General features: G+C 58.1%; 1 protein-coding gene across 3 annotated transcripts in view; it reads right to left on the bottom strand.

Annotated features, from left to right (window-relative positions):
• Positions 1-2,080: 2,080 nt before the first annotated feature.
• Positions 2,081-27,162, bottom strand: part of GDPD5 (glycerophosphodiester phosphodiesterase domain containing 5) — an 84,353-nt gene continuing 59,271 nt past the window's right edge. For 2 of the 3 annotated variants that reach the window (XM_040630853.1, XM_040630855.1), the window contains 13 exons: positions 25,436-25,529; positions 24,752-24,811; positions 18,304-18,402; positions 17,901-17,994; positions 17,403-17,548; positions 12,883-12,965; positions 11,590-11,740; positions 10,847-11,065; positions 10,194-10,351; positions 9,807-9,954; positions 8,507-8,589; positions 5,663-5,775; positions 2,081-3,079 (listed from right to left, as the gene is read on the bottom strand). In XM_040630853.1, the coding sequence (XP_040486787.1) occupies positions 2,931-3,079; positions 5,663-5,775; positions 8,507-8,589; positions 9,807-9,954; positions 10,194-10,351; positions 10,847-11,065; positions 11,590-11,740; positions 12,883-12,965; positions 17,403-17,548; positions 17,901-17,994; positions 18,304-18,402; positions 24,752-24,811; positions 25,436-25,529 (1,597 nt within the window). In that variant the 3' untranslated portion in view covers positions 2,081-2,930. The remainder of the gene's footprint in view (positions 3,080-5,662; positions 5,776-8,506; positions 8,590-9,806; positions 9,955-10,193; positions 10,352-10,846; positions 11,066-11,589; positions 11,741-12,882; positions 12,966-17,402; positions 17,549-17,900; positions 17,995-18,303; positions 18,403-24,751; positions 24,812-25,435; positions 25,530-27,162) is intronic. The other variant, XM_040630854.1, reaches the window with a different exon arrangement.

The raw sequence follows: 27,162 nt of genomic DNA on the forward strand, positions 1-27,162 counted from the left end.
TGTGTCTTGTGGCCCGTGCGTGTCCTACGCCGGTGGCATGGTATGAGTTGAGGTGGTTTTCAGCAACGGACCCACATTGGAGGGGACTCAGTGAGGTGGGCCTTGCTGGTACTGAGCAGGCCTGGTTGGGGTAGATGAGAGGAGGCAGCTTGGGCCGGCCTGGCCTCCTGGAGCCAGAGGAGACCACGCCACAGGCTGGTCCCAGATCATTTGCTGCCTCCACAAGGGCCACAAGGCCTGGTATTTGAGAGGCCAGTGAGGAGATTTGCTTTCACAGAATAGGACAGTTGTTGGGAGGAGGTTGCTTTGACAAGAGCCCAGATAGGCCCAGGCACTTGGGGTCTTGTCCCGGAACCGCCACGACTCGGCATGCAGCCCTAGACAGATCACTGCCCATCCCTTGGCCCCGCTCTCTGTCTTGGCAGAACCCAGGCTCGCAGTTCCTGCCCTGCCTCATCTTATTGGGCTGCTGTGACACTCAGAGGTTTGGCAGTGAAAGCCATGTGCCGTGTGGAGTCCATGAGGCCTGGGCGCTGCAGGAACGTGGCCTGGCCAGCTCGGGCAGGCTGAGTTTGTGGAAGGAGCTGTGATGGGGTCACTGTGATGCTGGCCAAGTGTGTGTCCTGAGGTCTGGGGGCAGGTTCTGTTTCGTGTACCCCACGCCAGGGGATGGTATATGTCTCTTCTCCCTAAAAAAGGAGTGTGTGTTGCTGTCAAAGGACAGGAAAGGTTTGGGCCCCTTTATTTCTGTACTTGGGAAGGAAGGCCCTGGAGCAGGTGGAGGGCGGGGGCGGCACCCCTGAGGTCCACGGAAGGAGGGAAGAAGTGGGAAGGGAAGGGGCCCTGTCTCTGGTTTTCCTATGAACAGGGCAGTCTGTCTGTCCTCCACAGACAAGGGGAGAATGTGGGGATGGCATCAGGAAGGCGGGGTTCTCAGTAACTCTTCAGGTCAAGGGACAGGAGCCAGCACTGACCACAGGTTGCAAGCTCCGCTGAGGGTGGAGAGAGGACTGGCTCCCTGCCTGCCCAGCTAGGGGATGGCCTCCATCCTCCCTCCATTGTTTGGGGTGAGGGGAGGCAGCTAGACTGGTGGGTACGGTCTAGGGCCCTGGTGAGAGTGGCATGCTAACTAGCTGTCCCACTCAGAACTCCCAGCCCCCTCTGCCTGCTCTGAAGGCTCTGGGATGTCTCACATTGCCCAGGTGTGGCCACGAGCCTGGAATATTCTGGCCTCGGCCACTGATGGGACAGGGAAAGGCTGCAATGAAAGGTCAAATCCACTTTCCTGGATGGGTCTGCCAGAGGCTGGAGAGGTTACTGGGGCATTTTGGGTAGAGCAGTGTGCCCCATCGCTGATCCGGCCATTCAGGATTTCCCTTACACTTCATGCCCAGGGAGAGGTGGGAGTTGACCTCTGCCCCAGGAAGGGATGCACTTGAGAGATGTTCAGTAGGAGGAAAGGAGGGTGAATCCCCTCAGTTCCCAGAGGGCAGTCCAGAAGGTTAATGTGGGGGGCCCAGTCTGGATTCCAGTATTTGAGAGGGGTTTCTTTTCCTTTCCTCCAAGAAGGTGCCAGAGTTGCTCAGTCCCCAAGAATTCTATCCAGAAGACCCCTGTTTGTAGAAGAGATATATCCCTTGGCTCCTAGGAAAAACCTCAGAAAGCCTCCATATGGCTGTGAGGGGACCTGCCAGTTCCGCCACCCAGCCCTGCATCAGACCCAGGCGGCCTCCCCATCGGCCTTGCCACTCTGGCTGGTTATGGAGGCATGCATACACTCCGGGGTCAGAGCTTGGCCGGGCTTCTGGCTTTGTCCGTTCTAAGCTGTGTAGCTTTGGATGTCATCTTACCACTCCAGGACCACCTCCCCCCACCACAATATGGGGGTACTGGTCCCCAACCCTAGGGCTGTTAAGGAAGTCCCAGTGTCCTGGTGATGCTGGGTAGGGGCCCAAGCACCCTGCGCTCTTCCATTCATTTCTGAGAATGCTTCCTCCTCAAATCATTGGCCCAAAATTGAATCCCAAACCCAGCAAACTCTCTCCCTACCCTCCCACAGACCATTCAGAGACAACACACGTCAAGATGGCAGCTTTAATCGTATTGGCCAAGGCCCTCAGGCTCACTCTGCCGTAGGCCTCCTTGGCCATATGCCCCCCCCTTGGCCTTGCCTAGAACACTCTTCCCACGTGGCCACTGTGCTGTGGCCACTGATGTGGAAACCTGAGGTTGTATCAGTCTGTGGATCTGCCGGGCCTCTGCACCACTCTGCCCTGCAGGCCTGCTGGACACTTAGGTAAGGGGTAGAAGCAGCCTTAAGCCTGCTCTTCCGGCACCTCCAGCTGCTCCTGGGGCAGGGCCAGTGGTGGTAGGAGGCCGGTCGGAGAGGAGTGTCTCCACCACTGCAGCAGGCTTTCCTCCTGGGCTGAAAATCCTTGTGCTTTTGAGACTGACATGAAGAACAGAGCTGCTGGGGGCAGAGGCCCAGCCCAGGCCCTCAAGGCAGGAGACACGCAGAGAAGTCGGTTGCCTCTGAGAATAGACAGGAGGATGGACACACACGGGCACACGTGGACATCCACATTCTTGGCTGCCACAGGGGGCATGGCATAGCCCAGTGACTCAGCAAAGCTTCCAGATCAGGATATAAGGGAAGGCCTCCAGAGGAAGACCAGGCCCTGGGCCCCAAACTTTCCAGAAGGAGCCCCAGGCCTGCAGGGGCATCTGCGAGGCTGGAGTTCTGACCTAAGTGGGCCTCAGGAGAGAGGGGAGCCCCCTTCAAGGGAGGCCATGCTGACAGAGGGCTGGAGCCAACAAGGTGGCTGTGGAGCCAGCTCCCAGCGCACTCCCAGTCCAGACATGCTTCTGCCAGCTCTCTCGGGTTCCCTGGCCTCCACATCGGGCACAGGCTGGGCCAGACCAGTCTTCAGCTAGCGCCCGCTCCGGTCTGCGAGAGTCCTGGTGCGGCGGCCACCGCCTCGGTTATCCATAGGGGTGGGAGCGTTGTTGGCGTACGTGTCATAACTGTTGTCTGAACATACAGAGAGCTCATCGGAGACCTCCATGCCATCGCTGATCTCTGTGGGGCCAGAGGGAGGCAGAGTGTGAGTGGGGAGAAGAGGGGTCAATGCGGACGGCTGGCAGACGCAGCGGGAAGGGTAGCCAGCGGCAAGTCCTGGTCAGGCACTTAGAGGCTGATGAAATCACTGGGTTCAGGTTTGCTGTTGAGGTTGGCATTCAAGGCCCTCCTTGGACTCTGCAAACACTCTGGCCGCACCTCAGTCTACTCTCCCCTGGAATTCCACCTTCCAGCCACAGAAAACCATCTGCACCCTCCTAATCTTGGTGCCCATGCGTTTACTGTACTCAGGGCCTTTGTACACACTGGCCCCTCTCCTGGGAGTGACCACCCTATCAACACTTCCTTTCCTTAAAATCTGGCTCCATTTTTCTTATCTCTGTTATTACCGACTCCTAAAAGCCTCCCCTGACCTTGCACCTCCCAGCCCCCCAAGCTGGGATGGGGACTCCTCGTGGCCACCCTAGCCCCTGCTTCCCCCCGCCCCATCACCTCCTGTTCTGTCACTATCTGTGGCCCCCACCAGCTGGAGTACTTCAAGCACAGGGGTGAGGTCCGGGCATCTGTGTCCCACTCTCTGGCACAGCACTGGACGTACACCAGAGGCTCAGAAAAGGTCTGCTGAGTGGAGCTGAGCCCACCCCGAGGGGACTCGGGGTGCCTTGGTGAGGCTGAGGGTCTCTGGAAAGGACTTTCCAACCTGGAGTGGGCAGGTTGGGGTGAGGACTGTGGCTGGCTCCTCAGAGTCCGTACTCAGAAGGTGCTCGATGAATGGCATTTGGCACTGAAGGAGAGGTGGGGGCCTGGAGGCGCAGAACCTGCCGGGCCTAGGGGCTGCCCTCTTTCTTTCCATTCATTCTCCCTGCCTCTTCTGACTTCTCTGGGCCAGGCTGTAGGAGCCTGGGCACCCCAGGTGCCTTCGATTGGCCCCTCCTTCCAGGAGCTCCCCAGTGTGGCTCAAGGGCTGCGGGCACCAGGGGAGGCGCTCCAACCCAGCCCCGGCGCTCAGGGAAGGCTCCCTTTGAGCCAAGGCAGGAGGAATGCGAGGGCCCCACAGGCAAGAATCTCTGAGTCCTAAGCACCTAAAACAGTGCCTGGCGTTCAGCTGTTGAAGCGACGAGTTAAATAAAGGAGAGAATGAATGAGTGGCTGTTCACAGAATCCTGAGAACCAGCCCCCAAACCAGTCACCCCCACGGGGGTCTTGTTCATTCAGACAGTGCTCACCGAGCGTCCCTCCGGGCCAGGCGTGGGGCTAGCCCTCAAGCACCCTGTGAAGGGGGCCAGTCCCTTTTGCACGCGAGGAGTCTGACCCCGATGTGCTCTGGGTCACATATCTAGTTGGGGATAGAGCTGGGATTTGAACCCCAGCCCATCTGGCTCCTAGATGTCCCTCAAATCTCTCCTCTCCTCTGTGTTCCCATATCCAGTCTCTCCCCTGAGTTACTGGTTTCTTTGCCTCCAGCTTCCCCCTCTCGTCACCGTCCACACTTGTTATAGATGGAATTGTGCTGTCCCCCAAATTCATAGGTTGAAGTCCTAACCTCCAGTACTTGCAGAATGTGACTTTGAGAATAAGGTTGTTGCGGATGTTAATTGGTTAAGACGAAGTCATTAAGGTGAGCCCTAGTCCAATATGCCCGGTGTCCTTATAAAGAGGGGAAATTTGGACTGGAGATGCTAACTGGGAGAATGCCACGTCAACACAAAGATGGCCATCTGCAGGTCAAGGAGAGAGGCCTGCCTGACCAGATCCTTCTCCCATGGCCCTCAGAATAAACCAACCCTGCTAATACCTTGATTTGGGACCTCTAGCCTCCAGAACTGAGACAAGAAATTTCTGTTGTTTAAGCGACCCGGTTTGTGGTGCTTGTTACAGCCCTACTGTAACAAGGACAAGTCTGCCCATGACCCTACCCTGTTTTCAAAGTGAAGCCCAAGTTCCTGACCATACACTCGAGGCCCGAGTGCCTCCCTAGTGCCATCCTGGGGTGAGCGAGCGCAAGGCCACCCCTCATGCCATATGGAATGACGGATAGTTCTTGGTACCCCAGTAAGCCATGCCCCCTCACTATCTGAACACCTGCTCTCCCTGCCTGAATTCCCTTCCTTTCCTCTGCTTGGTCAGCCCTCACCTCAAACCCATCACCCAGGCCCCTCCTATGCATCTTTCCCATTCCAGCTAGGTCACCTTGCAAAGTGGGCCCCAGGACCCTCACTGCTGACCACTCTTCTCTGCACCCCACTCTGGCTCAGCACGCCTGCTAGAGCTCTAGCGGCACCGGGTTGTCTATGCGTTTGTTTATACAGCGGCCTCCTCCATCAGACTGGGAATGCCAACAGGGGCTGGCAGCCAGCAGGAGTGAAAGATCTATATTTATGGTGTATAAACTAGGCAAAGGGAGGTGAGCCTTGTTGATGACAGCATGTGGAGGGCGCATGTGAAACTGGGTGGGTAGATGTATGTCCGTGCTGTGTCCCTGCCTGTATGCGTTGCTTGCAGATGCGTGTACACACCCTCGCGTGCACGTGAGGGTAGAGATAACTGAGCCCACGGCCTGCCTCAACTTGCAGCGCTGCCCACCTGAGAAGATGAGCTTCTCCTTCATGATGCTGACATCCCGGCTGGTCCGGTGCACCGCAGCACTCAGCATGATCTGCTCGGGGTTGTAGCTCCGAATGCCACCCAGGCGCCACCTGCAGAGATGGCCCACGGGCACAGGTCCTTTCCCACCCTTCCTTGGAGCAGGGATCCTGCCCAGTCCCAGAGCCTGTCTGGATTTGGCCTGAGGGACCAGCAGGACTCTTGTCTGACTACAGATGGGGAAGCAGAGGCCCAGACAAAGGCAGAGCTAGGGCTTGAATCGGAGCCTCCTGACTCTCAGCCAGGCTCTCCGGCCTCCCTCTTGTCCCCGGAATCTGAGCTCAGGTCCCTCTGCCCCGGAGATGGTTTGTTTGGGGTTGGCGAGTTGTGTTTCAGGTGCCCACAGTTGCACAGGACTCTGAATGGGACAAATTGGGGGGGAGCTTAGGCATGACTCTGACACCCACTGTGGGGTACACCCCAATCTCAGGGAGTCCCAGCTGTTGTATCCTCCAGCTCCCACATTGGGGCGAGGCTGAGTGAAACCAGTGGGGAGAGCCCAGAGGGGAAGTGAAAGAGGGGAGGGAGGGCGGGGGAGCCTGTGGGGGCCTTGTCTTCGAAGGGTCAGAGGCAAGGGTGTCAGAGTGACGTGGGCAGGCCAGAGGCTGCTCTGCTCCCACAGCCCTGGAAGAGTGGCCTCTTTGCTTGTGGGGAGGCAGGGAACAAAGGGAAACGGCTGAGCAAGAGGTGGGGCTGTCCAGGGCGGTCAAGGGCCAGCAGAGCTGGGGACCTGGGGTCCTGTGCCCAGCCCAGGGCAGTGTTTGCTACTGCAGTCCCCTCACCCAGCCTCAAGTCCCTGGTCTCCGAACTTAACACTTTTCCTACGAACTAGACGGATTCACTGGACCCCACCCCCACTCCCACCGAGAAAAGCAGGGGTCAGCTTGGAAACAAGAACCCAACCCCCCAGGCACTGAGCCCTGCTGGGGTGGGGGGCGGGGAGCCCAGACACCATGAGAAATCAGTTGTTTCCAGATGGCGTCAGCACAGCAGAAATGGACAGACGGATGGACAGGCAGGTGGGTGGATGAAAAAAGCAGACAGGGGAAAGCAAGAAGCAGAGGGGAAGGCAGCCTGTGCTCTGGCTGGGTTGGCTGCCCTACATGCGCTCGAGGACAGCGACTGGGTCTCTGATTTGTCACAGTGTCCCTGGCACCAACCTCAGTGCCTGCTGTGGGGCAGGTGCCCAGAGCATTTGTTGAGTGTAGGAGTGGAGGGAGGGGGCCTGCAGGGAATGGTCTCCCTCAGGGTCCCCTCCTCTGTCAGTCCTCTCCTGACCCCCAGGGAGACCATGTCACGGGCCTGGCGTGTCCATCCCAGTATCTGGGCCACCTCAGCTGCCACCTCAGCTGCCCCTCAGCACCCTGGAGCTCCGAGGGTGAAGGCCTGGCTCCTTGCTGGGGGCCTAGCCCAGCAGCAGCGCATGGAGGCGTCTGCTGATGGAGAGGATGAAGGAAGGACCGGTACATGTCCCTTCGCTGGGCTCCGTCCCTCTGCCAGGGAGCAGTTTGTGAAGCTGTCTAAACAGAAGGGCCCAAGGTGGGGCTTGGGTCCACAGGACTTGGGACTCATGCTGGAAATTCACAGTAAACCCAAGAGGAAGGAGTCAGGCCAGGGTGTGTGCAGCCAGGTACATCTAGGACAGGAAGCTCAACCCCTGTGGGGTTCCCCCAGGGGAAAGCAGGGAGGCTGTGTAAGGCCGGAGGGGTAGGTGGGAGTCAGAAACGAAGAGTGAGAGACATGAGAGCCACACAGAAAGATAAGCAGCGATTTGAGAGGCAGAGGCCAGGAGGAGACACCAAGAGATGGGAAGGGAGAGACAGAACTTGGTGGGGTTGCACGGGGCAGTGGTGAAGGCCCCTGCGAGTGCCGGCCTTGGGAGGGGTGGCCAGGCACAGTCCCTTCCCAGAGGGAGCCGCTTTGGTGCTGAGAGGCCAGGTCAGCAACCTGCGAGGAAGCACGGGCTTCCGTCCACAGAAACAGCGAGGAGGACCAGAGGGCGGGGCGCACACATGGCGAGATGGGGAGAGAAGGAGAGCGGGGGCAGCAGGGGGCATCAGGCGAGGGGAGGTGTCTGGGAGGGTGACCCGCGAGGGACCCTGACCCAGGCACAGGCGTGGTGCACGGCAGGTTTTCGGATGGAACTGGAGAAAGCGATGGCGAGGAAGAGGGAGAAAGAGGAACAGGAGAGGAAGACCACACCAGAATTACCTGATCAAGTGATAGCTGTGAGATGCCAGAGTGCAGCAGAGAGGGGGGTGGGGAGAGAGAGGAGGGACATGCGCCGGATCAGAGCGGTGAGTGACAGAGAGAGAATGTCAGTCAGGAATCAAACAGCCCGTTGTTTGTGGCTGCATCGGGGCCCCTAGCTGGCCCTAAACCCTCCCCCGGACCAACCCCACTTCCCCACTGCACCGCCGTCCCAGCTGCTACCCTGACAGGTAGGAGGGCTCCAGCATGGCACACCCGAGTGCCGAGTGTTGGTGACAGCCCAGGCCTTGGGGAACGGGTGAGGGCACAAGCCGGAGAGGAGCCCAAACCCGCCAGAGTCCACACAGCAAGTCATGGCAGAGCCTGGCTCTGGGCTCCCGGCTGGGTGCTCGTTCCAGAAGCCACTGAGCTCTGGCTGAGGACGATGGGCTGGGGGGCCTGCCGGGCAGTCCTTCTACCCTGAACAGGCTGCCTCGTCAGGGCTTCTCCTGGCCCAGGGCTCAGGAGGAGGTTCGACTGGCTGGGGCAGGGGCTGGGCTTGTGGGGCGCGCAAGGGGGTCAGAGCCTACTCACTTCTGTAGCACGAAGATGCCAGTGATGAGTGTGAAGGAGATCAGGTCCGCGGTGACCCACATGAGACAGTACTCGTTTGGGGGCTGTGGACAGATGGCCCGTGGCCAGTTTTCAGTCATGGCCGGTCCATATCGGAGCTGCAGACTGAGGGTCCGTGGGCAGGAGGACCCCACGTCACCATCAGGGAAGGGCTAGGGACGACCTAGAGGGGGCTTCGGGGCTCGGGGCCTTGACACTGTATGTTATAGGAGTAGAGGCTCAGCACTGTGGGCCTGTGTGTGTAGGATAAAAGATGGGGCAGTCAGGGTAGAGGTGGCGTGTGTTAATAAGCCTGGAGGGAGGGTTTGTGTGCTAAGCGGGCTCCGAGCAGAAGGTGAGTAAATGGAAGGCACACAGCTGAATGTGAAGGTGTAATCCACGAGCAGGTATGCAGGGGTGTGTGTGGAGAGGCGTACAGCAGCTGTGTGGGTGTAAAAGTACGCGTGTCACCGTAGGGTGTGGAGCGCAAGGGCTCTCCCTCCAGGGGCCAGGGAGGACAAAGCCTCCAGTGTGGCCAGGCCTCCGGGGCCCTGGACCTCAGGGAAACTGGAGGAGGGACAGGGCTGCGCCAGGAGTCCTTGCTGTCTGTCGGTCAGCTCCTGTGACCCGAAAATTCGAGTGTGCTCATTGCTGCTGCTGCTGGTCAGTAGGTCACTTCACCTTGTTCCAAGCACAGCCCTTGCAGCTGTGCAAGGACAGTGGGCAGGTGGCCGGACACACCATCCAAAACCTAGATCCGATTCAGTGACCCTGACACTGTTGCAGCCATAACAAGACCCCTGGACTGGCTGTCACATCCTCAGCGGGGTGCTCAAGGGTGCCCCGAGCCCCAAGTAGCAGAGCTGGGACTGGAGCTCAGGCCGGCCAGCAGGTCCGTGATCAGCCAGGTAAAAACTGGTTTTATTTGCTCTATTCTCAGAACAGCATTTAATGTCCCCTATCCTTGCTCTGTTGTTACTCTTTTTCTAAGGCCTTCCCCTTCTTTAAAACAAAACATAACCCCCAAAACACAAACCCCAAGTAGTACTTTACTCCTCTGGGGCCCTTAAGTGATGTTTCTCACTTGGGCCGGCCCAGGTTCTTCCCACCCCCCAGCACCTTCATGCAGACCCCAGAGGCCACGAAAAGCCGCCTCAGGCACTGCTCCCCACCCTTGAGACCTCACAGAGTCCCGAGCGTGGAGCCTGCCCCCCACCCTGTGCCAAGGCTCTCTCTGCACACCCCCAGGTACCGTCTGCCCCCCAATAATTCCCCAACTCACCATGATCCAGAGGGGGGAAGGCACCTGGGACAGGGCGTGGGAGTTGTCGGAGGTGACAGAGGGGACCCCTGCGCACCACAGCAGGGAGAAGAGCCACGGCGTGTTGACCGTGTAGAGGTTCACGCTCAGGTTCCAGGACGCGTAGTCCCTGCGGGGCAGGCGGACAGAGGCTGTCAGCCCTCGGAGTGGGGCCTCGGGCCCAGCTGGGACGCGTCTGGAGCATGTCCCCCTTTAGAAACTGCTCTCCTCCAACGGTCCCTGGAGAAAGGACTCTCCATCCCAGAGGACCAAGCTCAGACGAAACCCACATCTGCCCGGTGCTCTCAGCCTCTACTCTTTGACCCCCGAGCCAGCGCGTCCGGCCCCCGCGTGAGCCGGGCCGGGCACCTGAGCTCCTGGCGGGACAGCTGAGTGTAACGCAGGTTCAGCCTCTGGATGTGGCCTCTCCGCAGGCTGGCGGCCGCCTCCTTGGAGCCCGACGTCTGCTGGAAGCCAGGAGCCACCTTGCGCACGAAGGGCCTCTGCCGGTTAGGCAGCCACATGACCTGCGGGCAGGAGGGGGCAGCCTCAGATTTCTCTTCGGTCACCTGGGGTTACATGTCTAGCTCCCCAAAGCCCCTGGAAGGGTTAAAAGCGATGGGACAGGGCACACAGGCCTGCGTGTGATAATCACCGACAGGGGACAACGTGGTCCGGCCAAGGCTATGAAATCGCTCTCCCGTCACAAGACTGATAACCCACGTTACTCCGTAGCTGGCCACCGGTCCCGTGTGCTGCCGTCAAGTGGTTTCGAATTTCTCTGATCTCCAAGTATTACACCACAAGGGTGCGGAAATAGCAGCGTTCAGAGAACCTGCTGCCGCCCTCTGTCCATTTTAAAGGACTTTCTTGTTTCCCTCTCGCCCCCAGGATGACGCTGCCGTCAGGAAGGCGAGGGTCACGCCACCGCCTCCCTCCGCGTGCGGAGGCTGAGGTCCCCACAGGCAGGTGTGGCGCGTCCGTGCTGGGGGCCGGCTCTGGACCGGCAGGCGGGCCCTCACCTGGTGCTGGGGGAAGCCGGAGCGCAGCAGGGCCTCGAGCGTGACGTTGAGGAAGCTGCCGCGGTATGGGTGCTCCCGAGGCGGGTCCCGCAGGTTGAGCAGCAGCGTGGCGTTGCCCTTGGCCAGCTCCAGGAGCTCTGCCAGGCTGCAGATGGACTGGTTCTGCGCTTCCCTGCGGTCGGAGGGCGACAAGGAGCTGGCCGTCCAGAAGGGATCCGTCTGTAGCGAGAGGGTACGCACGGCTACCTCACCAGCCACCGAGCCCAGAGCCCCCAGCTGCCAGCGCCCGCTGGTGTGCGGGGCAGGCCGACTGACGGCTGCGGCCCCGTGGGCAGTCTCGGGGACCCCAACCCCAACTTCCCCATGCCACCCGTTTCCTGAAGGTCATTTGCTTGGAACTTCTCCCAGACTCCAGCACATTTCTCCTTTAGTAGCATTTCAGACCAGGAATCGATGTCCGTCTAGAGCTTGACAGAGTTCAGTTTTTACCTGTTCACTATTATCATCACCGTCACCTCCTCCCGATGGGGAGAACAGAGCCAGAATAAGCAGTGGCGGCCGCAACATCCGGCTCCAGTGGCAGGAGCCGGTGCAGGCCACTAAGTGGCCGCTAGCCACTAGTGGCTGTGGGTCACTGATGCTAGGGGACTGGGGGCCCTCTGAGCTGCTGGCCACCCCGTCTCACTCCGTGCGGTCCCTGCCTGTGTTTGCCGTGCCTCGGGCTGGGACGGGTGCAGCCAGACCTTCAGAAACCACCGGCCGGCGTTGAGCCTCTGCAGGGCGGTCCAGTTCAGCATGGAGGCGGGCCTGCGGGCCAGCTCCGGGAACTCCTCCTCCACGTTGGTGGTTCGCCGCAGGGTGTTGTCATGCATGAGGAAGGGCACGCCATCCAGGCTGCGGGAAAGTGGGACCCCCAAGTCACTGTCCACCCAGGTCCCTCACCTGCCTGCCAAGGATCCCGCCCCCAACACCCATACACTCCTTCCCACCCACTTACACCCACCCCCATGGGACCCAAGCAGGCTTTGCTCCTCTCTGGGCCGCAGGCTCCCTGTGTGCACGGGGAGGACAAAGGGGGACTCCGCCTGGCTCTCTGTGAGGGTGAGAGGGGGTAGGGACTGCTGAAGAGGGAGGGCTGGGCCTGTTAGCAACCATAGCAGATAGGTGCTGCTTCATTTGATAATGGGGAAACTGAGGCTGGGAGAGGGAAGTACCTAGCTCAAGCCCACTAACCCAGGAAGTGGTAGAACCTTAGAACCCAGTTCATGTGACGCCATAATAGGACAGGACAAATGCAGGCCCCTTGGACACATTCCCCTTACCACCATCCTGGTCTACCCCACTGGGGCTGCCAGTAGCCCATGTGGTATCATGTGAAACGTTAAGGGGCCCATGTGCCCCTTCCTCAAGGCATTTTACCACCATCTGCTAGAAAGTGACGAACACACGGTTCTGTGATAGCTACCCTGGGAATGATGGGTTATCTAACAGTGATGTCTACACTTGGAACCTCCCATGCGTGGTGCCCGTATTCACGCACTACACCGCCTGTGTAAACAGACGTCACGGCCCCGCCTCTTTCCCCTTCTCAGAGGTAATCTGTTGTGAGATTGGTACGAATAGATACTTTTAAAATCTACATGTTGAGAACACAGAAATCATTTTATGTGGCCTTCGAATTAAAAGATAATTGACATCACAGTGACTCTGTCGCTCTGCAGTGTGCGTATTTCACTTATCCGTGTTCGAGCCCCGTCTTGCTGAGCCATGTAGATCTAGTCTTTCCTTCACCTGGAGCTGTGGCAGGCCTCCAGGTCCCGCTCCCCCACCCCTGCTTGAACCAAGAGCATCTAGTCATTTCCCTATTTTATAGCCTGGCATTTGGCACAGACAGGGTGTGGGCCCTGCAGTGGATAATCCAAGCTTTGGCCCTCCCATGTCTGAGGCTCTGGGACCCAGGGTTCCTCCAGCAGAGTCCCGGATGTGGATGTGGCAGGGGTGAGGGGTGTCGTGGTCCTCCCAACCCCCACACCTACCTGATGGTGACATCAGCCTGTAGCCCATACAGCTTCTGTTCCAGGGCCTTCCGGAAGGACATCAGCGTGTGCTCTGGGGCCAGCTGGGCAGGAGGGGAGAGCCAAGATTTAGCTGATGTATACCTCCCCAGCCAGTGTAGAACCTTCCGTGTTGGGAGGCTGCAGTAGGCCTGGTTCTAGTTCCCACTCTTCCAGGCAGTAGCTTTGGGACCCTGGGCACCCACACAGCTCCCCTGAGGCTCGGTTTCCTCATCTGTTAATCATGCCTGCCTTACAGGTTTTTTTGGGGAGGGGGTGGGGAGGCAGGGGTGGTTAGCGTTGATGTATATAAAAGCGAGGGCTTTTATACAGTCCTCTGCCTTGTGGCAGTCTTGGGCTGGGGCTGCAAGCTCGTTATACCCTGGGTCTGGGTGAGATCCCCGAGGGAGAGGAGAAGGTATGCAGGATGGCAGAGTTTCCACAGGGAGCCCAGTTTTCTCATCTATACAGACATGAGACCATCCCCTAGACTGTTACATGGATTAAAAGCCCCCAACATGTTGCCTGATACGCAGGAAGTGCTTAATAAGTAACTATTAATCCTATCGCATACACATCAGGTCCTGCTTCTAGTCTTGGCCCTGCCATAAACTAGCTCTGTGACCATCAGAGCATCTTTTTCTCCCATGAAACTCCATTTCCCCATTTTCCCTTTGGGGGCTGCATATTCAGTGTTTTCCAAATTCACTGGGTCCTTCCAGTTGGGAGAGTCAGAGTTCCAAGTCTCCCTCCCTTGCTCTCTGGTCTGAAGACTCTGTCATACCCTCTGCCACCACTGGGGGTCACCACCACACCAAGGGTTGGGCTAGGACTCAGCGCAGTGTGGGCTGGAAGAGGAAGGGAGGTCTGGCAGTGAAGGGATGGGCTGCGAGGGATTCCTATGGCTGATCTCATTCCCTCACACTCGTGCCCATCGTCTCTCCCTCTGGCCATGCCGCTCCCACACATCCCCTTCCTCTGGGAGGCAGCCTGGCACGGCAAGGGCTGTGGGGCTGAGAAGAAACGATTCCCATGTCCCGCTCACCTCCTCTGCACCCTGGCTTCTCTAGCTATGAACAGGCTAGTGGTATCAAGCTCATAGGTGAGATAAGAGACAGCAGCAGTCTCTATAACTGAGTTCCTTTCTTCCCCTTGCCCTGGGGCAGAGTGCTTTGGGGGACGTGGCTCCCTTCTCCCAGTCAGGTGGGCGGTGTGAGGCCCCACCCAGAGGCAGGACAGGGCCACAGAGGGATTAGAGACAGGCGAAGACTCAGTGGGGTTCCTGCCTGTCTCGCCTCTACATGTCCTGTGGCCAGGCCTCTCACAGGTGACCACCTAAGAGGTGCCACAGCTCCCTTGTGGGCTGAGGCTGCAGAACGTAGACTGTGGGGAGACACAAAGGAGCACAGCAGGGGCTACAAAGACCCTTGGGGAGCCGAAAAGTGATGGGGAAGGGCAGAGGCTTTATAAACGCAGGTCTCCCTGGGGTAGGTGCTGGCCTCTTGGAGAAAGAGCCATGGAAACCTAGCCCTCCCTGGCCAGCCTGGGGACCCCAGGAGGGCTCCAGGAAGCACAGAGGATCTCAGGGCGAATTCTTAATCCCTACCTGCCTCAGGCCTAAGCCCAAGTGGCATTCTGAGTGTGTATGGGAGGGACGGCTGTCACAAGGGCAGGCCACTGTGGTTCAGAGTTCCAGCGCTGGCGTTAGTCTGACCAAACGTTAAAGAGCACACACACACACACACAGGTGCACCCATATAGGAGCCATATCCCCAAGGGCACACGGACACCGTCTCCGAGACAGCAGTGTGCACTTGGGCTTGTCGCACACACATGTGTGGCTCCAGAGGCCGTGATACACGCAGGTGTGGACACCGATACACGTGCAGCCACCGTGACACCCGGGGGCTGTGCCAGACACGCGGGCCAGCCCCTCAGCAGCCACCTCGAGGACGCAATCAGCCAGATGCACAACGTGGGACATTCTGCAGGACAAATGACTCAGTTTCTTTGACAAATAAACAGCATATGGGAAAAAGGGAGGGGGACTGCTATATACCGAAAGATGCTTGGAAGACATGTCAGCCAGATGCACCAAGTGGACCCCGTTCGGATCCTGATTTTTAACAACTCAACTATAAAAAGGTATCTTTGAGATAACAAAGGAAGACTAAACATGGATTCAACATTAGATAATATTAAAAAATTATTAATTTGGTTGGGTGTAACAGCAGCATTGTAGATGTCATTATATTAGAACAAAAAAAGTCTTATGGATTAGAGATATATCCTGAAATATGTGTGGGCAAAACGATATGATGTCTGGACGTCTGGGATTTGCTTTAAAATACCACAGCAGAGGGGTGCCTGGCTGCCTCAGTCTATGGAGCATGCAGCTTTTTTTTTTTTTTAAGATTTTATTTATTTTTGAGAGAGAGAGAGAGAGAATGCGTGCACCAGAGCATTGTGGGGGAGGAACAGAGGGAGAGAGAGAGAGGGAGAGAACCCCAAGCAGACTCCATGCCGAGGGTAGAGGGTAGCCCAGCCTGGGGCTTGATCCCGCGACGCATGAGATCATGACCTGAGCCAAAACCGAGAGTCCGGTGCTCAACCGACTGAGCTGCCCAGGTGCCCCGGGCATGCAGTTCTTGATCTCGGGTCCAGAGTTTGAACCTAATGTTGGGTGTAGAGATTGCTTAAATAAATAAACTTTTAAGAAAATCTTAAAATAGGAGTGCCTGGGTGGTGCAGTCAGTTGAGCATCTGACTCTTGGTTTCAGCTCAGGTCGTGATCTTGGGGTTGTGGGATCGACCCCCGCATCTGGCTCCACATTCAGTGCCGTGTCTGTTTGGGATTCTCTCTCCCTCTGTCCCTCTTCCTTGTGCTCTCTCTCTAAAATAAATTAATCTTTTTTAAAAATCTTAAAAATAAAATATTGCAGCAGAAAAGAAAAGGAGACAGATGAAACAAGAACGGCAAGAATACTGACAAATGTTGAAGGTGGTCTTGGAGTCATTATACTATTCTTCGTTCTAGGATTCCTTATACCATTCTTGCAACTTCTATGAATAATCGAAATTTTTCCTACTAAAAAATGATCCATGCTGGGGCCACCCTTGGCTTAGCACCACCCCTTCAGCGCACGAGTTTGTCCCCTGGCCTCCAGGGCAGGCGGGGTGGGTAATCTGGGTCCTGGACGGACGAGGTGCTGTCATCTTGGGCCCCACCCACCTGCGGAGGCTGTATTTCTAAGTTATACTCATGAGAGTTTGCGGCATAAGGCTCAGAGGGGACTGGTGACCCCCCGAGACACACAGGCAACATTGGGTAAAACTGGACCCCAAATCCAGATTCCAGACTCCAAAGCCGTGGCCTTTCCAGTTGGTTTCCTCCAGGAGGTGCTGGGACCAGCAAAGGGTATGTTGGGAGGGCACCAGGGTCCAGCTTGGGCACAGGTGTCTGAATCTTATCTAGAAAATGGGCACAGGGAGTGGGAAGAACCTAACGATGATTCACAGCCCCATCAGACTCAACACCTCCTTTTACAAGTTACTTTGTGAGGCCACCTTGACTACCCTGAAATTCAATGCCATCATGGCACTCTTAATCACTGCAAAAACCAAGAAAAAGCTCTCACGACGTCCTCGAGCGCCCCCTGGAGGTAGGAAGTGGTACTGCCTCTGCTAAGGACCACAAGTTCAAGGGGTTCTTGGAGAAGGAACCCCTGGTCCAGAGAAGGGAGAGGGCCTGCCCCAAAGCAGGAATGTCTACCTCTTACTTTCTGTGCACCAGGCTCATATCTGGGCACTTCACACGTGCTAAGTCCTGCTTCACATGGCCCACCGGCGCAGACACTCATTAGCCCAGGACACAACATGAGAAAACCAGCACAGAGCAGACAGGGATTGGTCCAGGCTCCCACAGCCGCCAAAAGGCCGAGGGAGCATGGCTCTGAAGCCATCTTCTCAAGTGGAAGGTCTCCTGTGGGGTCACAGGACTCTGACTTTGACTTCTTCCTCTCCAGTTCAACCCCATTCAGCTACCTTCCCTTTAGCAGTGGGCTCTGAGCCGCACCAGTCCCCTCCGCCCCCCACAGTCTGGAAGGTGCTTCTGCTGCCTCTTGCATCCCAGGGCCCTGCTGTTCGCCCCACACCTGGCACCTCTCTCTCCTGGGCCTTCCCAACCCACAACTGGCCGGGTCTGGTCCCGGCCTGAAGCCCTCCTGCATCTTTCTAGGGCCCTCAGGATAAAAGTTAAATCTTTTTAGCAAGATGCCTTCAGGACACTTCAGGATTCAGTCCCATCTAAGCTCCCCAGTGTTTCCACAAGTTCTTCCCAGATACCCTCCAAAATGGCTAAAGATTATTGCTATTACTACACTATGCTTATTATATCTCTTTCCCTACAAGGTCCTCTCTACAAGGAGATAGGTCTTGGCCTGTCTCTCCCAGAATGGCAGCTCCACCCCACCCTGCTGTTAGGACCCTCAGGTGGCACTCACCATGGGGGCGCCGCGGTGGCCGATGAGGGCTGGCTTGGGGCCCAGGTCCTTTTTGTCCATGATGCAGGGAGAGGAGATGGTGAGAGGCGCCAGGTAGAAGGCAAACACCATGGCGAAGAAGGTACAGAGAATGGCCATCTGGGAGGCTGCAGACATGGGCCATGAGTGAGGCTGCCTGGTGAGCCCTGTGGCTCCCAGATGCCCACCCATGAACCCTTGGCAGGTTGGGGGTGGGGGGGTGCTGGACCTCTCTTCCCTCCACCTGTCAGGACCCAGATGCTCTGCGGGGACTCTGCACCACGGGCAGCCCCCATTCTCGCTGGGAAGGTGAGCTTGACTTCAAACTCCCACACAGACAGGTGCACAGAGGAGGAAACATGCAGGGCTGACCGGGGCTGCAGCCCTCAGTGGAACCCCCATGCTGAGAGCGACACCTTATCCCCAGGCCATCTAGGTGAGGTCCAAGTGAGGGCAGGACAAGCCGGTTTGGGTACTTACAGGACCGCTCAGCCCGGGCGAACTGTCCCGCTACGATCCAGGAGAGTGCGGTGATGGCGGCCAGGGCCCCCACGTGCAGGAATGGTGCTGTGCCCTTGTGTGTGGGAAGGGGCGAGAGGGACCATTGGCTCCCAGCCACGCCCACACCCTCTGGTCACCAACATCCTGACAGCCTGTCTCTACCCATGGAGCAGGCAACTCTGTCTCCATTTTTCCATGGAGGAAACTTGGGGTGCAGAAACCCCGAGCTGTAGCCCCCCACCCGGCTCTGACTGGCTAAGTGACCTAGACCGCTCTCTGCCCCCTCTGGGCCTTTGGAGAGACGTGAGCGACAAAAAGCCTGCCTGGTCTGGAAGGTGCTGCGGAGGCAGCTGCCCAGCACCCCACGTACCCCACCACTCACCTGCAGGGAGATCAGCAGCACCTCCCACTCGTCCTCCCACAGCTGGGCCACGGCCGACATGGCCACCACCGTGGACACCAGGATGACCACCAGCCCTATCTGGAAGGGGAAGAGTCAGCAGACAGAGGGTCAGAGCGGGTGTGCCCAGACAGCCCGAGTGTCCCCGCTATGTCAGAGAGAGGGGGGCAGAGGCAGCGGGAGAGGCTGACAGACGGACACAGGGAGGAATGGAGAGTGCAGGAGAGACGCACGAAGCTGGGAGGTGGGGAAGCGGGAAAGAGGCACGACTGAAAGAGAGCCAGAGATGGCTGGAAAGGGACAGTGAGGGACAGAGGCAGGAGGAGGCAGGCGGACCTCAAGAGAATAGAAAGGAGGCTGGAGAGAAGGTGGGAGGAAGCCGGGGGAGGTGGCCCAGGGTTCAGCCCCACCGAGGGCGTGAGGAAGGAAGACACTCGGCCAGTGGGGACCTCTCCCGGGCCCACCTGGTCACGTTAAAGGCCTCTCCTAGCCCTGCCAGCAGCCCTTGGGGTGAAGGGTGCCTTGTCCAGGCCACGGGGGCAGAAGGCTGCGGAGCCAGGTCCCCTGCAAGAGCGGGTAGCCCCCAAGGTTGAAGCAAGCAGAAGCGAGCGGGGGTTCTGCCCCACCGTCCCGCTACCCAGGCCTGCTCCCAGCACCCCCCTCCGAGCTTCCAGCTTCTACTGTGTGTGTGTGTGGGGGGGGTTCCTACTGAGCTGCCTCCTGGAGAAAGCAAGGAGCGTGACTCCCAGGGAGACGAGATAGAACCTCTACAGGACAGACAGCTTCGGGGTAGATGCGATGCAAGGTGCTCCCCCAAAACTAAGTGAAGCCTGGTTTCTGACTACTCAGCCCCCAGCCCCCCACCTCAACGCCTCCCCCACTCCAGCCACCTTCCCCTCACTGCCAAGCCTGGCACCTTAATGCTCAGGTCACACCTCTCCCCCCAACCGCCCCCCTCCGTAAGGGGCCAGTCAAGGCCACCACGCCCTGCCCCGCTGCTGCTGCAAGCTGTCTCCCCACTGCCCCCCTTCTCTTCCTGCGGTGCCTTTTCTAGAGGCAGCAGCCTTCTGCGAGCCCCCCCCCCCCCAGCTGAACGGGCTCGGGTGGTGAGGGCAGCAAGCGCTCGGTCCCCCTTCGTTCCCTGCCAGGCAGGGAAGATTCGTTCTTGCCTGGGATCAAGTTTTCCTTTGGAGGTTTGTCATTCCAGCCCATCAGCCTGGAAAAGAGTGTTCCCGTAATACGAGGCAGTAATAAGGCTGAGATGGTGGGGGCCTTCATGGGCTGTAATAGACTGGTGGGGGGGACACGAGAAGGGGAGAGACACGGGTAGACAGAGGGCCCGTGTGCCCGGGGCAGGGGAGAGATGTTCGGCTTTCCTCGTGTTTATTCTTCAAACGTCCCAGGTGAGGACATGATCAGCTTGATTTGACACGCCGGGAAACGGCTCAGCAGAAGGGCTTGCTTGCCCTGCAGCTCTGGGGGGCGCAGATCCCGAAGCAAGCTCCCTCCTGCCTGTCTCAGAGGTCCTGCTCTTTCTGGGACGTCACCCGGCAGTGGAGGGGGGCCAAGGAGTGTGCTCGCCGTCCCTGTCCCTGAGAATCCCCCCTCCACACACGGGCTCCCTGCCCCCCCTCCCGCCGCTGCCCCCTCCAGGCAGGCCCTGGGCACAGCAAAGGTCTCTGAAGGGTTGCTTCTGACAGTCTTACTACGTTTAACTGCTAGTGGAAAGACGTGCAATAACACCAATTTCCCATAATCCTAATGCAGTTGAAATTGTTATTCTCTCCGAGTCTTGCCGTTGCTGTCGTGGCAACCATGGCTCTCAGCAGTGTTACTGCGGCGTTCAGTGTCTGTGGGGTCCCCCCACCCCGTCTCCTGAAGCCACAATAACAGCACCGATGCCCAGCATGACCACTGTTGCTCAAATCTGACCGGAAAGGATAGAGCCCACCCAGAAGGCCCGGCGACGGCCCGTTCTGCTCCTGTGAAAGTGGTCTTGGGTGTTCTGCACAGGTGGCTGTGGCTTGCGGGGACAGCGGGAGGGATGGAGGGCACAGGCAGCCCGTCCGTGCAGCGAGGGGCTGCAAGCCAGCCTTGCGGAGGGGCCGCGCGGCGGCCTCACGGGGCGGCTGCATGCGGGGCTCTGCGGGGCTCTGCAGTCCACATGGCCCATGGTTGGCCAGGGTGCGGGGCCCCAGGCGTCCCACCCTTCCGTCAGACCCCAGCTCTGCGGCCCTATGGGAGAGGCTAGTCTGCTGGGCTGCGCAACGGGAAGAGTGAGTGTCCGCCTGAAAGGGGTGTGGGGCCGAGGGGGAGAGAGGTGGCGTGCTAGTAAGCACGGTGGTTGGCACCCAGGTAGTAAACGCCTCCTGGATGTTAGTGGTAGAGTTTGAAAAAGCGGCCAGAATCCCGAATGAACGCGACTATGACCAGCAGTAAACGACATGCCGTGTGGACAGTGCCGAGGACACGATGGCCACGGCGACCGCAATGAGCCGCGCCTGGCACGAGTGTGCCTTCCTGAGCTGCAGCTGGACGGACGGGGCCAGACACCAGGAAGCACCGGGGAGCCCGAGCTGGTTGTGTGTGGGGAAATCCGAATCCCCAGGGAGTGCTGCTGGAGGGAACGTGGTGGGATGGCACCCAGAGGCGCTGCGGGGGCCTCGCTGGGGGCAGAAGCACAGAACCGGCCCCAGCTCACTCGGTAACTGGTGGTGGGGTGTGCGGTGCCCCATCCTCCTCCCTGGGCCGCAGCTCAGGTCACTAGCGGATGCCTCCTCCAGGCAGGCCCCGGGCTGGGGGCTGCTGCCGCTGTGCGCAGAGGAGTCAGGCGAGGCCACAGATGGGGGCAGTGGGGTCTGACCAGTGCCAGGACGGGGAACAGCCTGAGGAGGCGGGATCTGTGATCCAAGCCCCTCACAGCAGTGGGCCGAGCCGACTCTGGAGTGGTGGGTGGGGTGAGAAGGGGGGCACCTCAGGGAAAGGGCCTCCTGCTTACTGGAAAGCCCCAAGCACACTTCGACCTTCTTACCTTCTGGGCCCCTGGACTTGGCTCCTGTTTCTGGGAAACAGAACCTTTGGGAGGACCGGGGAGGAAGGGGGAAGGTCCCCAAGTGGACACCCAGATTTGCTCACAGTACCCTGCCCGCCCCAAATGGCTCCCTCTCCGCACCATCCTGGGCGCCTCTGTCCTGTGGCCCGCCCTACTCATGACCCCGGGGAACCAGAGACTCTCAAAATAAAGATACTGATTAAAACCTCAAACTGTTGTAGGTAAAGCAGTACAACACTGGCATGAGATCAGAGAGATAACTGGAAGGAAGTAAAAAGCTCAGAAACAGATCTTTTTTTTTTTTTTTTTTTAAGTAGGCTCCTTGCCCAGCGTGGAGCCCATTGTGGGGCCTGAACTCACGACCCTGAGACCAAGACCTGAGCCAAGATCAAGAGTCAGGTGCTTAGCTGACTGAGCCACCCAGGCGCCCCCAGATCTAAATACACTAAAAAAATTAGTCTAATATAAAAAGTGTCATCTCAAATTAGAGGGAAGGAATGGATTACTGAACAGAGAGTCGGGACCTGGGAAGCCATCTAAAAAAGAACAAAGATCACACTATGCCCCCACATAAATTCTAGAAAGACAAAAAAGGTAAATGTTAAAAAAAAAAAAAAAAGTAAAAACCTACAGTTACCAAGTGATAACGGCAGAGAGATTTTTTCTGGGAAAGACTTTTCTAAGTCTGACACAAACCCCGGGAGACATCAAAGAGTTGACACATTCACACCCTGAGGAATAAAAAAGTTCTTATGGCAAAAATACAAGCCCAGTTGAGAGATGAATTAGGAAGAATTATTTGCAGCTCATCAGCCAAAGGGCTAATTTTCCGAATCTCTAAAGCACTCCTGCACATTAATAAGCAAAAAGCAAATCCCATTGCAAAAAGGACAAAAAAAGAGGACGAGACCGTTTACAAAAAAGAAAATGTAAAGGACTCCAGCACGTGGAAGACGGTGAGTCGAACTCCGAGTCGAACTCATCGAGAGGGAAATGTGCCTTAAACTAGCGGCATCTTCCCCCGTCGGATTGGCCAAAGTCAAGAAATCGGTGACCGCTTTCTGGCGAGGGCGTTACTTATGCCCAGACTGTGGGGCGTGGATCGGTGGCACTGGTCAAGGAGGCTACGTGGCAAGAACGAGTGAAAGTGACGCTCTTTACTGCACACTTCCCCGCCCAGCCCGCCGCCACGCTGTGCTGGCAACGAAATGAGCACGCGGGGATGTCAGGGAGCCCCATCAGCCACGGGGACCAGGGATGAGCGGGTGGGGCCGGGGCGAGGGGGGGACGCCGATGGCGACGCTCTCAGTGCACGAAGGGCAAGGAGCCCTGGTTTTGCCAAGGTGCAGAAGAGGGAGCAGGCTAGTACTTGGGAAAGGAGGCGAATAGGAAATGTGCATGTATATTTGCACGCACTTAAAATATCTCTGGGAAGATAGCAGGGAGATTTACATTGCATACTTTGTAGTTCCTTTTTAATTTTGAACCGTGTCAATGTATCAGATGGTCAAACATTGGTTAAAACAGAAAGAATAGGAGTCTTTAGAATCTTAGAATCAAGTGACAGAATCTTTGCAGCAGAACAGCAGAATTTCCCGCCCCTGCTTCAATCCTCCCAGCCCCCAGGAACTCCCTCCCTCCCCGTGCAGCAGGTCCAGCTACAGATCAGCTCTGCCTAGAAAGACCTTGCTCACGCTGAGATCTCGCGGGAGGGGACCGAAGGGAGAGGAAGGCAGGACTGGCGCCCCCGGAGCTGGCCGTGGTGCGCCTGAACGGATCTGATCCTTCCAGCCCCAGGGGACGACTCCCTGTACTGATCTGCTACCCGGGCTGGCTCCGTGCCTCCGAAGGCCTCTCCACCAGGATCAAGCAGGTGCGACCTGGCCTGCTGAGAAGCAGGCATGAGCCCAAGGAGGTGACCACAGTGGCCCCATCTGGCGCACCGGCTGGGACCGTTCTTTCAAGTGTCAGCTGCCCGGCCGGGAGAAGAAAGTGCCTCGTGGGGGGACTTCAGAAGCCCGGAGGAGACCTCAGGATAGAGTGACAGGCAGGAGGAAGGGGGGAAGGCTGCCGGTTGGTCTTCACTCCTCTCAGACTTCAGTCACCTGGGTCTGACTCCCCAGCACCTGACCTTGGAGGGCCCCTGGATGCCACTGGCCCCTGCCACTCTGCCCAGCCCCAGCTCCTCGCCCTCCACCCTCGCCCCCCCCCAGCTCCTCGCCCCCCCCACCTCGGGCCTTCTTCTGGTTCCTGCCCCTCGTCCCCCTTCTAGCAGGAAGTGAGCCCCTCCCCTTGTCACTCTGCACCCTTCTCACGGGCTCATGGGTACTTCTGTACATTTCTGCCCCTTCCAAAACAGCATGCTCACTCCGACCTCTGGGAAAAAAGAAATGCCCAGCCTCCCTCCAAGGCCCACGTGCTCTGGGGAACCAGGGGCTCTCGATCTGCTTTGTGCCACACCCCATGCCCACTGACACCCCAGCAAGGGCAGGCATCGGCCACATACATTCAGCAACCACGCGTGCAATGAACCGCGCAAGCGCTAAGACTCGGAATGTGTGTAGGGGCCCAGTCCTGAGCGGGGCGCTGGGGGCACGGAGGTGGGCAAAGCCAATCTGGCCTGCAAGGAGCTCCCAGATGGGGAAACGGGTGGGGGAGCCAGGCGGAAGAGGGCAGCACAGCCGCTCAGGACTGTGGCGGGGGAGCCCGCCAGGGCCGGGGGATCTTGAATAGCCTGTGGTAGGGGAGGCGAACCAAGGAAGGAGTCCCAAGGAGAAGAAAGGGAGGGCCAGAGCGAAGAGGTAAGGCGGAGAAGAGGCAGCGGTGCTGGGAGGGCGTGGGCTGTCTCATACGGCGGCAGCTGAGGTGACCGTCCCATACAGCAGTTGGGAGGTGTTGGCGTCGGGGAGGTGGGGTCACCCTGGGAGCAAGGGGAGTGGTGGGAAGGGCTCTGAGTTGGGAGTCACATCAGCGGGCTGAGTTTCACAATGGGGGCTCATGGAAGAACGAGGAGGGGAGGGGGCTGCGGCTGTGACCTGTGCTGGCCAGTCAGCGGCTACAGAGCTAGGATCTTATTAAGTGGGAGACCCTGGGCAACTTTCTTAACCTCGCTGAACCTCAGTTTTCCCAATTGCAAGATGGGATGATAGCACTACCCACATCACAGGGCTACCGTGAGGGTCCAACGGGTTAGCAGAGGCCAGCGTATGAGAGCGGGTGCGGAGCGAGTACTCTGGTAGCTGCTGGAACAACTGTCGCGGTGACCCAGAGGGAGGATGGCCTCCTTCTGAGGAGCAGGGACGGGGCGTCCAAGCTCTTCCCCTGCTGCTGGGCCTGCAGCCCCGTCTCCCTCCCCCCAGCCCCGCGGAGGCGCCTTACCTTGTGCAGCCAGTGCAGGCTCATCTGCTGCCCCACGGCGATGTGACATAGTGCCAGGACCTGCAGCGGGGGCCCGCAGGGGACAGTCAGGGGCCACGTGTGACCCGAAGGTTTCTGCTCGTTCCCAGACACCCTGCTGCACACTGCTGCTCTGGGCCTGGCTCGGAGCCGTCAACAAACCCTCCATGGGAATGCCCGGCCAGGCCCAAGCCTGGCCACCTCCCAGATGATTCTAGGCCTCTAGGCTCCTCCTCCTCTACAATTTCTCCCTCGAGAGCTCACTGGGCCCTGCTGCACTTGGGTTGCCCAGTGAGTGTTTTGGGGGTTCGAGGCCCTAGGATTCTGAAGCCGACTTGGGCCTAGTCCCCTGAGAGCCCCCAGTCCAGCATGGGGACTGACCCGTCTGAGGGAGTAGAGAATTGGGAGCAGGAACCAAAGCAGAAGCTTCTGGAAGAGACAGTCTACAGTGGGCCCTAACAGCAAGATGGCCCTCACTGGGTCAGGAGGAAAACGTTCCAGGATGGGGCAAGAGCAAGATGACCTCCCACCTTAAAGGAGACCAAGCCGTAGCGGTGCAGGAGGCTGAGTGGCCCTGGGAAAAGCCAGCTTCCCCCTTTTCGACCAGGGTGGCTCTCCCTCCCCCTGGGAGCAGGGCCGCCCGCCCTCCGGGACAGCCCCACGTACCAGGAGGCCCGCGATGTAGGTAAAGGCCGCAGCGGTGGTCACGAGGATGGGCACAGACCAGTCGCTCCAGTAGCCCATGTGGTTGTAGAGGTACCTGCCGGGAGGGGAAGACATCAGACCCGCACCCGGAGCTTCCCCGGGGCCCGCGGGCCGTCTGCTCTCACAGCCAGGCTCAGCGACCAGGCCCGGCACCGCTCAGCAACGCCGTCACGGTTTCCATGGTCCCCAGGCAGGCCTGTCCGGGGCTCACGGCGGACACCCGGGCAGGCCACGAGGCATAAAGAAGAAAACAACAATTCACCGTAATTCTACAGCCCAGAAGGAACCATCACCAAGACTTTGCAGGTGGTCCTTCCGGTGGGTTTCTCCTGGTTTTATGTATTTGTAGACCAGCAAAGCCAGGAGCCTGCCACGTCCAACACGTGCTCAGCTTGGTTTCGGAGGGGGGCGCAGAGGGTTCCAATCCCCACTCTGCCTCTTACTGGCCTGCAGGACCCTGCAGAGGGGACAGGCTTCCCTGAGTCCAGGATGCCACTGACTCTGACATTCATCTCCATTTCGATGCTAAAATGTGAAAATTTGGGGGTCCTAGGATTGATCAGCTGTCATCCCTGACTTCTCTGAGCCTCCATTTCTTCTTCTATAGGACAGAGAGAACAAAGTGCCCTTCACAGGGCTTGCTGAGCACGAAGTGAGACAAGGCACATGGTAAGCACTCAATCAATTCTGTTCTCGTTATTAACGCAAGAATTTACTGATGTCAGTAAAAATCCCAAGGAAACGGGCCTTTCGAACAGCCATGTGGTCTGCTGAATTAATGTGCCATATGTAGCCAACTTTCTACTAATGAAAACAGTTTCCAATGATTCACTCTTATAAATGAACACAAAAAAGGAAATTTTGCACATAGCTTTCTGTGTTATTATTTTCTTAGGATAGGCTCCTACAAATAGAATTACAGGGCCAAAGGAAATGAACTTTTTAAGGCTCCCGATAGCTGCCGCTTAATTGCTCTCCAGAAAGACGTGAAACACCCGCATCCTCCCTGGACAGCTGGGGACACTGAGGCTCAGGGTAATGAGAGAATGGGAGCCAGCACCAGGCCTGGGCAGGGGGCTGGGCGGGGACGCCAGGAGGACACTCTGGGGCACCTGCCCTCTCCTGCACCCTCCCTTGGCCCTCATCCTCAGATTCCAGGGGAAAATCTGCTTAGAAGACAACTGAATGCACTCCTCTCACCGTACAGCTGGAAACGCTGAGGCCCAAAGAGGGGCAGGACCCGCTCCTTGGGAAGGACTTCCGAAAGATGTTTTGGTGACACTTGTCTCTCACTTTTGGCAGGGAGCCCTTCTGGATAGCAACAGCTCATACAGCCCCTCCCTGGCTCTCCGTACCCAGCCCCAACCACCGGCTTCTCACTCACGTCCTCTCACTGCGTGAACGATCCGCAGACACTGTCGAGACCAGGAGGGCCGGGCCAGGGTCTCCTGAATCCCAGCACGGACTCCAAGAAACTGCAGTAACAGGCTGAGGGAGCTACGGGTCTTCAGGCCATCCCTAAGTCCCAGGCAGGCCTTCCCCCTGCAGCCTTTCTAACAGGGCAGGCACTCTGCTTGAATGGCCCAGTGACAGGGCGCTCACTCTCTGAGGTCGTTCTGTGGACAGCGTGATACGGTCAGCCGTGTTCAAGTCCCTGTCCCAGATCAGCCTGCATCTTGCTGTGTGAC

Source organism: Ursus maritimus, unplaced genomic scaffold (assembly GCF_017311325.1).
Source record: "Ursus maritimus isolate PB19 unplaced genomic scaffold, ASM1731132v1 scaffold_16, whole genome shotgun sequence".
Classification (NCBI taxonomy): Eukaryota; Metazoa; Chordata; class Mammalia; order Carnivora; family Ursidae; genus Ursus; species Ursus maritimus.